The sequence below is a fragment of the Falco punctatus genome (assembly GCF_963210335.1).
Source record: "Falco punctatus genome assembly, chromosome: Z".
Classification (NCBI taxonomy): Eukaryota; Metazoa; Chordata; class Aves; order Falconiformes; family Falconidae; genus Falco; species Falco punctatus.
The window spans coordinates 63385077-63400355 of NC_137586.1; the positions used below are offsets into that span (position 1 = coordinate 63385077).

Here is a 15279-nt window from a genome sequence, read left to right on the forward strand (position 1 = left end):
CACAGTAGGAAATACTACCTTCCAACAATTGGTCTAACTGACACTAACCACAACAGTGCCTTTGACAGTGCCACTGTACATAAGGAACTATTTTCCTTCCAAAGTCTTGCACAAAGATACTCTTATTAGCATCAGATGTGACATGTGGTGACCAGATCCCTGCTAGGGCCAGCCTAACTTTCTATCTTCTGCGTCACCAGAACACTGAGTCTGAATGCTCTGTAAGCCTCCCTCTTCAGTATGAGCCTTTCCACTGGCCACACAGCGTCCTCCATGGCAACACCGACTCTCTCCTATGCTGGCCATAGTATATTTACATGTACTGTAAAACTTCACAAAACCAAATGAGCATATATATATTGTGTTATTTAGTGGACTTTCCTAATACAACATTCCTTCTTGTCCAGAAAAAGGCTAAACAAACCTAAATGCCTCTTCTTGAACTAGTGCAGCATAAATGGTAGCTACAAAATTACCATCAAGTAATGGTGGTGTCTCTTTCATAAACAGCCTAAACTAAGATTCCCATAAGGCTAAACCACTGAGGCACATACAGGAATGGATCTTTGCAGAAGACACGCTCAGATATGGTTGCTTTTTTGGGGGATGTCAGGAACTGTTCCAGTTATTCTGTCAGTAACTATAAGGCTTCCCCCATTTATCCACTGGGGAAGAAGGCTTCAGTCTGCCCCTACATCCCTGGCACTGCAAAGTTTCTCTGCTGCCTCTCTGCAATCTGCATGTTACTTCCTGCCATTCTTTCTGGAAGCTTAACCTCTCTCATCTTAGTGTTCTATTTTTCAAGGATGGAGGCAGAAGCCGCTTACTACCAGCCAGAAGTCTAGTTAAAGGAAGTGAATACTTCAGTACAGCACTGAGGCTCAGTTAGCAGGGAATTAAGAAGAGGTAACTGTGTTCTCCTTGTACATACCCCTACAATCCCTGGTTCTCCCTTTTATTCAGGTGTCCTGCCTCCCAGTACTTAATTCCATTGCTGTAACATAATCACCCCAGCATGAGATAGCACGTTATGCCATTTTTCAAAGAGAGAAGGGCCCTATACACTGGGCTGGCAGCGAGCAGTTGCCCATGTCCTTCTGCAATCTCCCACTGACCCCTGCATTATCTAGAAGGAAAAATGGATGTTTTAAATATTTGTTTACAGCTTCTTGGCAAGAAAACATAATCCCTCTGTAATTTTGTGTAGCTTAGAAATCTTCTAGATAAAGGAAAAGTGGATAAATGGGGAAAACCAACTTGTCCTACCATATTCCTGTTATCTGCAGACAAATTATTTGTTCTGTGATGACAACCTTTGAAGAGACTTTTGCTGATTAGCCTAGCTGAATTCAGACAGCTACCTATGAATTTTGGTTAAAATAAGTACTACAAAAGAGGTTTGTAAAGATTGTTAGACCAAACATAAGATCTTCTGGTATAACAGTAACGGAAGTCTAAAACATTAACTGGAAAGGATATATATGGCCTTGGCAACAGCCAACTACAGAGCATGAGGATCATGAGTTCCAGCAGCGGCATCATTAGATAGGCACATCATTTCTAACCATATGACCGCAACATTTATGGAGATGGTGGCCAGATCACAATACTCTGATACTATGTTTATACATCACCTGTCAAATACCAGCAACAAATCCTGCTGCCCAAAGCTTATCTGTAGTATTATGTTGCCTAACAAGCATTTCTCACAGACTGCATATAACCAGTAAAGGCAGCATAACTGCTTTTAAAAAAAAACATCAGGAGTATTTCAGGTTAGCCAGTGAGGCACCGTGGTACAATGAAAAGGCTGTTCAGATTCATAGTATGCATTTACACATGGCACAGTTACTTTTAAAAAGCTGCTTGTATAACTTAAGCTTGTATATACAATGAACAAAGTAAGAATGACAGGAAAATAGGAAAAAATAGGAGCAATTAGAGAACATCATCATGAACAAATGGAGGTCATCCAGACTGGAAATCTCTTTTCTGTCACACTTCAAATTTAAATTTTTCACTTTGCAAGCCTATCCTTCTTTTCAGATCATGCATTACAACTTTTGCTACAAAACCAGGGAAGAACTACCACGGAATAATTTAAAAATATAATACTGTGTTTTAATATCTCCATCCACTGAAAGTACAAAATATGAATAATGTAGACACATACATATGCTCTTTTCCCTTCACAAAAAAGCAGTAGAAGTTTGGCATCTGGAAAGAAGTTAACTTGGATCAAAGCTGAAATAAAAATTTAAATCAGTAATAAATAACCTCCTCTTTATTATCTTCATTTTGTATTTCCCTTGAGTAAGAGAGTTTAAGAAAAAGTTATTATGTTGTGACTATGCACAGGTCAGTTGATTAATTGTGTTTTAACTTATCAACTGATAAACAGTTATTAGGAAACATCTGTTATGGCAGCATAACACATCAGACAAACAAACTATAAAGATCACATTATCTCTTTTCCCAGAAGTGTGTAATTTGCCTGTAAGCATTTTCCACTGCTTTCGGTAGCATATCTTCCCCAGTATCTGCAATATTTTTTTTTTATCAAAAAACCACCAACAACAAAGCCCAAAACCAAACCCCTCACCCCAAAACAAAACCTAAAACTTTCCATACCTTTCAGAGTCTTAGGTCGCAGCTTCCCCATTTCTTTAAGTTCCACTCAGTAACTGGACATTATCTTACGCTCAAAGGAGGAGGCAGAACGTACCACTTAATGTTAGCAGTATATAAGCATACTGTAACTTAGCACATTGACCTAATACAGATAGATTTAATTGGAGTAGGCCAAATACTATCTGTGGAAACCAGAAAATGCTATATTGACTTCAACAGAGGCAGGTATCTGTGAAAGCAGAAGCATGCTGACATAGAACATGAACTGCCCATTACTAAACCTCTGCCATTCCTCCTTAATGTACCTCTGTTTTCAGTTCCACCAGCTGTCCCTGTAGTGGGGCTGACAGCTTCTGAGGCACGTCTAGTGCCACCATAAATATCACACACCCCACTTTCAAGTCAGAAAAAATATCCTCTAAATACAATGTAAGGGTTAATTCCTTTTTGGTCCAAGGCCACATCAGGATGTAATGATCAAGGAACACCACTTGGAAGGTTTTTTTCTGTCCAGGAACTTTTGATTTGCTTAGGAGAAACTCCATGTAATGACAGACTTTTGGTACATCACTCTTTTGGGTCCACATAGGAACAGCACCCATCTTCCACGCAGTGTTATCTCTGTACATCTGTACAGGGGATGTACAATCCAGAGAGATGTACTGCAAACTTTGCAAAGATATAACTATTACTAAACAGGCCAGAGAAGCCCATTTTCTAAATTAGTATGCATATACTTAACTCATTCTGTATCAAGTTTCTGAATCACTGACATATAACGTTCCCAGATGTAATCTTGAAATAATTAAGAAAAAAGCAAACCCCAAAACCCCCTCCAAAACCAAAAAAAACCCAACCCCAAGCCAAAATGTCTACAGCTTCCATCCTTCAGAAGCACCCATCCCCCAGGGATACCTTTACGGGAGCAGCAGAAGCATATCGATATCAAGCTATAAAGTCCATCTCAGAAACTGAAAAACATTTTAAGCATACCTCCAGGAAGTAGAGGTTATAGTGCACATATAAATCTTTCTCCTCTGAGCTTTGGAAAACACTTGAGAACTCCCTGAGCCTCTATAACTCTGCTAGGATTTTTTTTCAAATAGAGGTCAGCATGAACTCTGTTGGTTGCATATTGCTCCCTGGAAGTACATGAAATGAACAAAATTCTACCACAACCACACATGCTTATTTATGAAATTTTCTAAAAATAAATAATCTTCAGCAATCCAGTTTTTAGTGAGTTCACTCCTAACTGAATAAAAACAAAGATTCTGGTTTTGTTCTTCAGCTGAAGAATTCTCCCTATAGCTTCGTGTTAGTCAAATCAAAGTTACTTGGTTTCTGAGGTAAACTCACAGTCAAATGAACACGACTTTGATGGATCCAGCTACCAGTTAAATGGAATTGGCAAATAAATTCAAACTTTGTTTCCAAACAGCAAATGCTTAAACAATTATCCAGTTTAAGACAAAGCATTTCAACTTTTTTGCCTACTCCAGCCTTTTCACTCTTGTGCTGCCCAGGCTAGTATTGCTGAACACTGTAGCCTGCAGCCTAACAGATCGCCTAGGTTTTCATTGTATGACACACTACTTTCTACTGAACAGCAAAAATTGATAGCAAAAAAAAAAAAAAGAGTCATAGCAAGCCTGACTTCTCCATCTATTACACTTGCTAGGACTAACCTCACTTCTAACTATAGCTGATTCAGCACTGAAAAATTAAAACACCTGGGGACAAAACAGAGGGTCAGTTAGTTGGTGCATGTGCAATGTCTCCGACATCAAGCTTTCTATACATTGGCTTGGACTCCTAGTCCTGTTCTAAAGAGAAAAAGATCAGATAGAGATCTTGCATACCTGAAGAACTTCATTAGGTTCACCAGCAAAATTCTACATGGGGGATCGGGACCCAGGGTTTGAAGTCAGAAGGCTCTAGAGAAGGTCAGGGAATTATGTCTCATTTGCAATGTGAAGTCACTGATGCAACTACACTGTATAGGATAAAGGACACTCAGAAGACATTTTGATTCCCAGTGCTCTCTAACTAGCAAGTTATTTCTGGCAACAGATTTCACTGCAATACATACTTTGGGAATACACCTGCTCAGAGACCAGAGATACAACAGTTGGGGGAAAAAAAAAATAAAGACACAAAGACCTCGGAGTTTCTTTCCAAAGAAAATGCCAGTTGCTGGTAACTTGTCCTCCTTTCTGCTGGAAGCCATTTAAAATTAAAGACTTGAGATTAAAGATTAAGATTCAGATCTTTCTGAAGAAAAGTTCTATGAGCAGGGGAATCATGCCAGATTAGGGAAAAGTAACTTTTTCTTTCTTTCTTTCTTTGGAGGAGAAAACCCTAGACTTCTTATTTTCTTGTTTCATAGATGCTTTACTTCTCAAACTGCATCCTTGGGACTGGCAAGTCCCACATGAATTGAGTGCCCGGTATGGAAGTATGGAACCAGGCAGCTGCTTGATTCCAGCCAGATTTTCACGCTGTGGTCATTACCATGGCATGCAAGCACCTCAACAACTTGAGACCTCCACAGGAAGCTAAAGACCAGTGCAGGAGAAGCAGCCCTTAACCCCTGATGTCCCAAGCCTCCATCAGAGGCTGGGAAGGTCAGTGGCCTCGGTAGAGTGCAGGGATTCTTTGCACCCGTGGAAGGGAAAGCCCTCTGACCTCCCTACCTTCCATCAGTTAGCCTAAGCAGGCTTTACTAGCCAGCAAGGCCTCCTCTTCATCTCAAAGAATATTAAGTATTCTTGATCTCTTCATCTGCGCAATTTTTACAGTACCTCTCTGGCTGAGGAGCAGGAGGCCAGGTGTGGGTACGGCTGCGCTGGAGTAGGAGCTTGGTGGGGAACTGTGCACCCCGGCAGGCAAGCGCCTGCTGCCCCAGTGGAGTGGCCTGTCCCGACCCTGCCTGGGACTGAAGTCAGACTGACTTCCCATCGTACTGCATCTTGCCTGCATCAAAGTTTGTGAACTTTCAGGAAAGTTCTGCCTCTTCTTGGCACCCAGGTCTGAGGATCACAGCTTCCCACTGGAGCCCGTGAGCAGTACTGGAGTGCTAAAGCACTGCTGCTGGACGTCTGTGCCACGGAAGAGAAGGATTTGCAGGCTGCTGCACTGAAGTTACTAGAAGCAGTATTTACATGCCTTGCTGCTAAAAGTACAACTTCGGGGCTTGACGCCGTGCTCGAGGCTGCCCTCCGAGGAGCGCAGATCTCGGCTGCGCACAGATACCCGCGCTTAATGCAAGCCTGCCCGCGCAGAGCCCTTGGCGGCCCTTCCCTATACGCTCCACACACACCCCTCTCCCACAACGGCGAAGCCCCCCCTCGCTGCCGAGCCCCTCGCCCCTCGGGCCTCCCCCGCCGCCTCAGGGCGCCCGGCCGCCGCCGTCACAGTCCCCGCCGCCGCCTCTGCCCCGCGGAGCAGCCCGGGCAGCAGCCGGGGCCCCCGGGGCGGGCGGGCTGGCGGCCGCCCCTCCCGGCCCGGGCAGTACTCACAGCCGCAGGGCGGCCCTGTTCTCCCGCCTGCCGGCGGCCCGCGCAGCCCTCGGCTCCTCCGCATCGCACCGCTGCTCGGTCATGAGCACCATCAGCACCCGCCGCCGCCGCACGGCACTGAACCGCCGGCCCGGGCCGATCGCCCCCGCCGCCCCGCCCTGGGGCGGGACCCGCCGCCGCCTCCGCCTCCGTGCTGGGCCGCCGGGAGCAGGAGCAGGGGCCCGCGGCGGGAAGCCGCTACGAACTGGTTCCGCCCGCTCGGCGGCCGGCTGCTGTCCCGGGCCGTGGCGGGAGGGCGGCCCCGGCTACGGCCGCGGCCCCGGGCGGCGGCAGCCCGCGCTCCCCGCGTGGGCGATCCATTGCGCGCCTTACGTTACCCAGGCGGGACGCTGTCGCGTGGGGCGCTGCCTCCCGCTGGCTCGGACACAAGGTGCCCTGAGTGTTTCGTGGCGGGGCGCGGTTTCACACGCGCGGTCTGCGGCGGGAAGGCCTGGGAGAGCCCGTGGGCCGCGGTAACGACAGCAAACGGCAGTCCACAGGCCTCCGCCGGCGCGTTGCCCCGCCGTCCGCAGCAGGCGGTAGCCCAGGGCCTCCGGACGGCTGTACTGCGAGCTTCCGCGGGGATCAGCTGGTGGTTTACACCTCTGGCCGCCCCAGGTGTGTTCTTGTTCCCTTTCTCTTCAGCAGTGCCCCAGGCTGGTTTGTCTGCCCAGGAAATGGACACACGCTGCACAAAGCCCAGCGCAAGCACAGCCTCCCCCCGGCTGGTGCTGGTGGGACTGTCGGGGAGGTTGTGTGCCCTCAAGTTACACGCCAGCATTTGGCTCAAGCCATCTCACGTGGCAGACGCAAACTGTCGGTGTGCGTATGGCAGAGGTTTTTTGTTACCTGGTTAATACCCACGTCAGCGTTCTGTGTGGTGAGCTGATGTTTTCGCAAAGCAAAGATGGAGTCTGCGGCTTTAATAATACGATCTAAGGAAGGCCAGCTTTGTTACGAGAGTTCAAAGTAACATCTGTAGAAAAAGGCCAATTTTCATGGTTTAATGTGTTACAATATCTTAATTTAAGTAATAATAGAATATATTTTCTTCCTAACTGGCAGACTTCATAGAACATAAGGGGAGAGTATGTACAGGAGAGTGGTCTCTTGTTAGTGGTCATCTGGGTAGGAGATAGGTACTAGTGTACATTTCAGATTGAAAAGACATATGAAGATAATCGGTTTCCTTCCAGTTGCATTGTTAGCATTGCTTGATACATACAGTATTTTGAAGGTGCAAGAACTAAGTATTAGGTACTGTTGCAATATATTCAGGAAATAGTAAAAAGGAAGAGGTGTTAATTGTGAAAAGGCTCAGGACTGCCATAGCTGCTTGGGCACACAGATCCCACAGAAGATGTGAGATTGCTGTATCCGCTCGGCTAGACCAGGTGGGTTTAATTAGCTCCAGTCAAAATAAAGACTGTGTGTGAAGCTGCATAGAAAGGAAGACACTTGAAATGTCTGTATTTCTGGGAGACATCATTAACTAATGTTTATGTATTATTTAACATAAAATCCGAGGCACATGTGGAAAAGAAATGAGATGCAATTTACAAGAACGATTATTCAGGCCTGTTAGGTCCTGCACCTGTGAAACTTTGTTTGCTGCCTTATGCTCCCCTGTGGAGCACCTTAGGAGGCTTGGCACTGCACTGCAGAGCCTTTCCCAGCCCCTATGCCAATCACAACCTGTGGCTATATAGCAGCATCCCATATGTTTGGGGAATAACAGAACAGGCCCCATTTCAGCTGTCTGCAGGTGGAACTGGAATTGAAAAAGCCAGGGAAGTCTGAGCTGGCATCCTGTGTCTGTTTGGACCTGCTACCCTTTGCTGTGACACAGCAACCTGTATGAGGTTTTGGGTTCCCTGGGAATTGTTCTTACATCGCTATGCACTACCAAGGAAAAGTGACTACCAACCCTTCATCTCGTTTTTTGAGGCCTTTCACCGCACTAGAAAGGTATCAGTTGCTATTTTAGTCCTAATTTTGAAGATGAAGGCATACTTGTGGTTGAATAACTCTTGTGTAGCTTCTACCTACTGCAGCAGAACAATGCTGGTTTACAGTGGGTAAGAATCTGACTTTTAGATATTTGAAGAAATATAGTCAGCTGCTTTTTTTGAGTGCTTAGATTTTCAGTCTCTGGCAGATTTAGTTACAGGAGAGAAACGCTACTGCTGTCTGCTTTGTTCACGCGTTTCCAGAGGTGTCTGCCACTACCACAGTGGTGCAAGAATGGAAGGGAGCTGCTTGGTTCCTGGAGCTCAGTCTGTTTTAGTTTTGTCTGGCACCATTCTCAAGGTATGCAAAGCTCTCTGTTTTAATCAGTCAAGGCATTTACTGTAGAAGAAAGTTAACATTCAAATAAATTAATGCCAGCAGCCTAGACACTAAAAAGGAATCCTTACTACTTTGTTCAATACCATGATATCTTAACTGTTGTCAGAGACTTGGTTCTGGCAAATTGTCAATACATGCCTCCTTTGTGCATTTTGTTGTTACCTGTTAATGATGGTGGAAGTAATAGGCAATGAATATAGCTTGTGTTTTCTGGAGGATTTGAGAAAGAAACTCTGTGGCCAAGCTTTGTCAAACTCGGCATGGTGCAGCAACTCCAGAGCAAGAGGACGCACTCCGGAGTGATAGAAGTCCTGAATGCTAGGATTCTCAAGTAATATGCAATGAGGAGTTCCTTATATTAAACAATCAAATGCGCAGCTGCTCTTGTGGGTGGAATGTACTTGAAAACCTTATGCTTTTTTTTTTATACGCTGTAGCAAATCTTACATATGCAAAAGAAGCATGAAGGACCTTTTCCTGTACAGTTATAATTGCTCATGTATACAGATACGCTATAGCAAGTAAGTGAAGACCAAGCTGTCACCAAGAGAAACCCATTGTTGTCAGAAAATCTGGACTGTGTTTTTCTTTAATTGGTGAAGTGCAGATTGGGGAAAGAAACAGAAATTAGTGTACCATAAAATTATTGATTACCGTTTGATGCCTGCCGTACGATGCCATGTAGGCTGAAACTTGACATCCTCCTGCTCTGAAGAGGCTACAATAAGCCTCAGAGGGGGTTGAAGGCTTTCAATAATCAGGACCTCTAACATTACATATGGCACAGCAAAGGATGAAAAACTAGAGGTGAAATAATAGGAAAAACTTTCCTTGTAAAAGAAGATCTATGAAATCACAGAAAAGCAGAATAGAATGCACTGATTCATCAAGTTCATTCCCTATCCCAAGGTAAGACCTGCTACTCCTGTGTCATTTCTGACAAGACACTTGTTTAAATTGTTCTTAAAAGTCAGTAGTGTATCCAGACAATCAATTACAGTGTTTGCTATCATCCAGGCGAAGTTATCCTTAATCTCTAACATGATCCTGAATCCTTCTTGCTGAAATTTAAAGCCACTGCTTCTTAATTTATTCTATATGAGGAACAGTGAAAAACCGTCTCCCGTTTCCACCCATTTTCTTATCCTCTCTACCCTCAGGTAAAAGGTATAAATTGTGGTTTCTGGACTTCTTTTTTTTCCTATGAACTGTCTCTAACAGTTTCAGATCTTTTCTGAAGCACAGTGCCCCAAACTAGACACCAGAAGCCTCATGAATAAAGACAAGATTAGATTACTTCATCTGTCCTATACACACTACCATTGTTCGTATTTAATAATAACGTGTTTATGTGTTTCACAGCAGGATGAGGCTGGCTGAGGGTTAATAGTTGAACCACCATGACCTGGTGAAGCTTAGGAAGGACTGAGATGCTCTCCTCTAGCACGTTAGCAGCTGATTATTAGATTTGACTATGACCTACATATCCTTTTTGAATTTCATTCTTTTTTTTTTTTTCAGACTGTTTCTTCAATTTATCAGAAGAATTATGAATCCTGTCTTGAATGACATAAGGAAGGGAAGGGCAATGGAAAGCACAATGAGGCACACTGGAAAGGTCAGTATAAAAAGCAATAGGACTGCTACCCATGCATAGAGATTTTTGGGTAGGATATTGCCAATGAATGATAAATAAGACAATCTAGCTGGAAATATACAGGGTTAGAGATGGTCTTAATCAATAGTATTTGTGTATCTTGGGGTTTTATTTCAGTACAGTCATAAAGGCTGTTCATAAAATATTTCTCCGCTTATACAGTGAGTATCATCATTCCTGAATGTGAGGAAGCTTTCTCAGGAAGCAACAAAGCAGAAAACGAGTACAGTGATTTCTGGAATTCTGTATACTTAGAGTATGTTTCTCCTCAGTAGAGAATTCTTCTGTACTTCTTTGCAGGTACAATAAGGTACAAAGAAATACCACCTTTACAGTACCTGAATACAGGTATTTTTGGATTCTAGGTCATTGTATGTCTTCAGTTTTCTGAGATATTCTGCATTGATAAGGTTCTGTGAAAGCTACTCAAATGTCTTGGAAGCTATTAAGCGATAAAAGACCTGCTAAGTAAGTCTTTATAGTACTCTGTTGAAGTATGATAGGAAAGCAGTATTACGTTAGATATCATAAAAATAGGAGTTCTAATAGTATGAGACACAAACTAATAAGCATTTGGAAAGATATTGAATCAGTGAAAAATTTTGATTTCTTGTCAGCGGCAAACCAGAGTGAAATGGCTTACAGCTTGGAAAGTACAGACCAGAAAAGACAACAAAACTGCACTAAAGAGTGGTGCAGCATTGGAAGAGGTTGCCCAGAGAGGCTGTAGACTCTGTCTTTGGAGGTTACAAGACCCAGCTAAACAAAGCCATACCTGATCTGATCAGGTGTTGGTGATACTCCTGCCTCAAGCAGGTTTGTTCATAAACATCTGCAAGTCAGTCAGTGCACTTGAAGTATGCTCAGAAGAAATGCAGTAAACCAAGGTACTAAATAGTCTGTAGAAGATACTTAGGGCAGGAACACAGTAATGAGTGCTGCAATTTTGTAAGGAGTGGAAGGCAGTTTCGGCCAATTGATTCCCATTCCTTTCCCAGATTAAGAGTTCAGTATTTTATTTTTTTTTTGAAAGTGTGAGATTGTTTCATAGATATCTGTATCAGGTGATTGGTTTCTTCTGAGCAGTTTGCTAGAAGTCATATCTGCTTGTCTGTTCCTGTTTTTTGTTTAAAGGAGCCTGGATTACTGTATTAGTATGAACTCCCCTTTGGACAAGGAAGTGCATAGGGCATATGAAGTAAAGTGGGCTGAAAGCTATTTAGAACATTTCTCACCACAAATGGTGAGGCTCGCTGAGGCTGACCATTGTGGCTGAATACTGAAGCCATTGGATGAAATAGACTACAATTATGTACTGTAGTACCCAGCAGGAAAAAAGGGAGAAATACTCACAAAATGTCTGGGCTGTTAGTAATGTGGTGTCACCCTCCTCATAGTGAGTGTCTAACACACTAGTGTGTATGTGTACTCCATCAGCTCACTGCCATTTTGCTACCAATGACCTTCACACAATTTACTGTGTAGTCACAGAAGATACGCTGCATAGTGTGTCTCACTGATCTGTCTTAATTTATATCATACTGATCAAAACAGCAGTATGGGGAGGAAGGTTAATGGCAAAACACAGTGGAACCGGTGAAGTAAGGGAACATTTGTCTCCCTCCAAATTGTTCACGGCAACTTTCTTATATTCTGGAAAAAGGAACCTTATGACATGTGGTAGTTCAGTTCGGCTACCTATGAGATGGCACTCAGCCAGTTCACACTTTGCTGAAAAACACAGGTCAGTGTCTCCTCTTACTTTTATGAGAAAAAAAAAGCAGTCATGGCATATTTCCCAAGCAATATATTGCCTTGGATGCCTCGTGGATGGCATTGTTAGAATGCTGTGATGCCTAGATCTTGTCAGTTACAATAAAAGTACCAAATCCCATGGCAGTGAAATCCATTTTTCTTCATTTATAACCGTCATCTAATATATTGGCCAGCTAGGCAGGAAAAGATAAATACACATATTGTTTGTTCTACCCTGGTGCCTTAGCCTAGCTTGATTTGTCATTCTCTGCTTATAAATGGCCAAGTGAAATCCTGGGTGACATCCAAATGTGACATCTCTGTGTACAGATAATGTGGACAAAAATTTTGATCTAAGTGCACTGGTATGTATAAGACATCAAACAGATTATGTGCGTCTAGTGAATAATGTGCATGCATATATGTAATTATTGAATCTGTGTGTTGTAAAGGAACAGGTGTGGATAGCTCTTTTTGCTATCCACTTTGATAGAGATGCATGCATGCAGACATTCACGGTACATCTGAATATGGTGATCATTTTGTTGAGAGAAACTGTTAGTCATCTGGAAGTCTCTGAAGAGCAGCAGTATCATGTGTTAAGTATGTACGAAAGTGAAAGCACAGCTTCTTTGAGGATAAATTGAATCTTCCACAAGAAAAAATAGTGGCCAGACTTTCCAGGAACTTAGGAAAGAATTGTTCCTACCCTGAGGAGAGGAAGGTTAAAGTGAGACACGAAGTAATGTGAAAGAATGAATCGTGCTATCAGTTCTACAGTCTTTACATCAGGTGGCGTTGTGAACAGTAAGCTGTTCTGCTGAGCCAGATAGACTTAGTGTTTTGTCTCATTTAGAACTAGGAGCTATATTACCCTGGAGGGAAAAAACCCACCAAACATTAGGTATGTCTTGCACAGCGAGGCTAGATAGGATGAATGCCAAATCCCAGGTGCAAGCCATTGAACAGTAAAGTGGTTGCTAGTGTTTCAGGTGCTCATAATTGAGCTATAAAGGCAGTACACCTTTCAGAAGACAGTAGGTGTGTGTTTATCTCTTTAATGTGATTGCTTGGATTAGTCTGAACTGAGCCTCAGCCTCACAGCAGTGCATTGGATGTTTCTGAATGGTGTAATTTCAACACAGCAGTAAATTGCCTTAAAAAAAGTTCATGTCCCCATCCAAAAATCTTCAAAGAGAAAACCTGAATGTATGGATCCTTTCTTGTGTCCAAACAAAAACCCAACTACCACAAAATGATCTTTGAAGTTTGTTACAAGTTTTTCTGTTAGTCTGCTGTATGCAAAAGATAGGTAAATATTAATGCCAGATCATAGATGGAAAACACAAGTGTTGTATTTAATTGATTTATGCATTGCAATGCACCAAATTAACTGCCAGGCCAGGATTAGAGTTGAGGACCCTTTTGACTCCCATTTCCATGACTTTGCATTTAGAAAACGTACCTCTTCATACTGTACTATTTTTCCTGTGGTGGTTCTATTTATTTATTTATGTTTTTTTACCTGATATCAATGTATTGGTAAATGCTGAATCTTCACTAATATATATATATATATATATATTTTTTTTTAACAAGCGTTTGATATACAACCTACATTTGATTATTGCTATGTTAACATATGTAAGAGTTTGACATTCACAGTGCTGGTGGTCAGTAGTCCTGATCTAAATTGAGTAAAAATCTCATTCTTTTGTGTTCAATATATTTTTTTCCCAGGGTCATTCTGAAGATTGGTCAGAACCATAAGGCTTGAGATTTTTCTAAAGTTTAGGAGATCTGGATGCAGGGAGTTGACTCACATTATAGGGATGGGCTCCAAAGAGAAGTTTGAGATGCCTATTGTCTTTGCCAATATTTTTATCTGGACTACTGGAAAATGTTTTGTTTTGATGTCAGTACAACTCTATACATTCGTGCTGATAAAATGCTGCATACATATGTGGCCAATACTTTCATGAATACAAATCTCTGATCTGTTATGCATGGCTGACACCTCAGCTATAGCTCCAGAGTCTTAATTTGCTTCTGAAATCAATGCCACTCTATGTCAGGAATAACATGCTGCCATGGTGATAAACTGTGAGCTCCCCTGTCTGAAATGTTAATAACCCCCTGGATTCTGGCAGATTTTTGCTCACTCACATGGTGCCAATTACAGTGAGGTGAAAACAGGTATATAAAAACTTAGGCATATAGTTGGTTTTTGTCCTCGGGCATGAATAATTAGGATGAACAAAAGCAATCATTAATACAGTGAATTTTCTGTGTGGATGCATCTTCACATATGGGAAATATGCTCTAAGTAAATAGGACTGTATTGAAAATAGTATCTAAAAATATAGAGCCTGCATTTCTTTCTCCCAGAAGCATTTTCCCTGATTTTTCATGTGGTTGATTTTGGGTAAGTGTATCATGACTGACAAACACATGACAAGCAAGTTGTGCAAGAGCTCAGTCCAGCTACTAGCTCATTGTGTGCAATGATGCATTCTTCTTATTAGAATGTCTAGTATTTGTAGCCTGCTTTTGTATCTTTGCTATTGACAGAGGTATAGTTTCACAGTAGGGCTTTATGGTCATATTATCTTTACTGAAACAGCAGCTGAGTAAGCTGGATTTCTAAGAAGGCCTGCCCCTGCCACTCGCTACTTGGCAGGCCGGTTGATTATTGAGAAATCTGAGGCAAAGGGCTCTGTTCTTTGTAAGAGCTGATCATGTCGCTATCAGAGCATATATGGTAGCGTTTGGTGTACTGGTTATCTAGTGGCAAATAAAAAATGAGGTAAATCTGTCTGCCCAGTGTTCTGGGTTGGACAGAGAAAAGAGGGTAAACTTTCAGTTGCCCAAATTAGAAATGGTTAAACATCACCTACTTGTGTTGAACCCTCCATACACCATGTATGTACTTATGTCCCGTGCTTAATCGGAAAATGAGATCAAGAGAGGCATGCAAAAACACACGGATTTTTTTTTTTTTTTAAAACAGGCTCTAAGTGATTAGTTCTAGGGAAGAGCCTTTGAGAACTCTAGTAAGAATGTAAAATTTCTGATTCCTTATTCTCTGTTCAAACTGTTGGACATTACGTCTCTGACATTTGAATTGAAATAAAGGATGTTATGCAAATATAATATTAAAAAGCCCTAACAGCATTTCAAAAGAGGAAAACCAAGGCCATCAGACTTACTTATACTTGTGACCCAGGTAGTGATATGAGCTGTTACCCCATATAAAGAATTTGTGTACAGCTACAAAGAAATATAATTCAGCCTCACAAAGACTATGTAGAGGTGCTCCCTCCAAAT

The 15279-nt window shown here is 42.5% G+C and overlaps 2 protein-coding genes across 5 annotated transcripts in view; one reads left to right on the plus strand and one right to left on the minus strand.

Moving 5' to 3' along the window:
* GRAMD2B (GRAM domain containing 2B) overlaps positions 1-6309 on the minus strand; it is a 32705-nt gene extending 26396 nt beyond the window's left edge. For 2 of the 3 annotated variants that reach the window (XR_013924972.1, XM_080372676.1), the window contains exon 1: positions 6153-6309. Coding sequence is in view for 2 of the 3 variants with exons in the window: in XM_080372676.1 (XP_080228802.1) it covers positions 6153-6244 (92 nt within the window). In the remaining variant the exon portion in view is untranslated. The remainder of the gene's footprint in view (positions 1-6152) is intronic. The other variant, XM_080372677.1, reaches the window with a different exon arrangement.
* Positions 1-15279, plus strand: part of LOC308056817 (uncharacterized protein) — a gene marked incomplete at its 5' end in the record, with an annotated part of 365182 nt that overhangs the window by 36851 nt on the left and 313052 nt on the right. The window contains 2 exons of one of the 2 annotated variants that reach the window (XR_013924973.1): positions 6674-6809; positions 10062-10158. Coding sequence is in view for 1 of the 2 variants with exons in the window: in XM_080372678.1 (XP_080228804.1) it covers positions 10062-10158 (97 nt within the window). Of the gene's footprint in view, positions 1-6673; positions 6810-10061; positions 10159-15279 lie in introns of those variants that run through there. The other variant, XM_080372678.1, reaches the window with a different exon arrangement.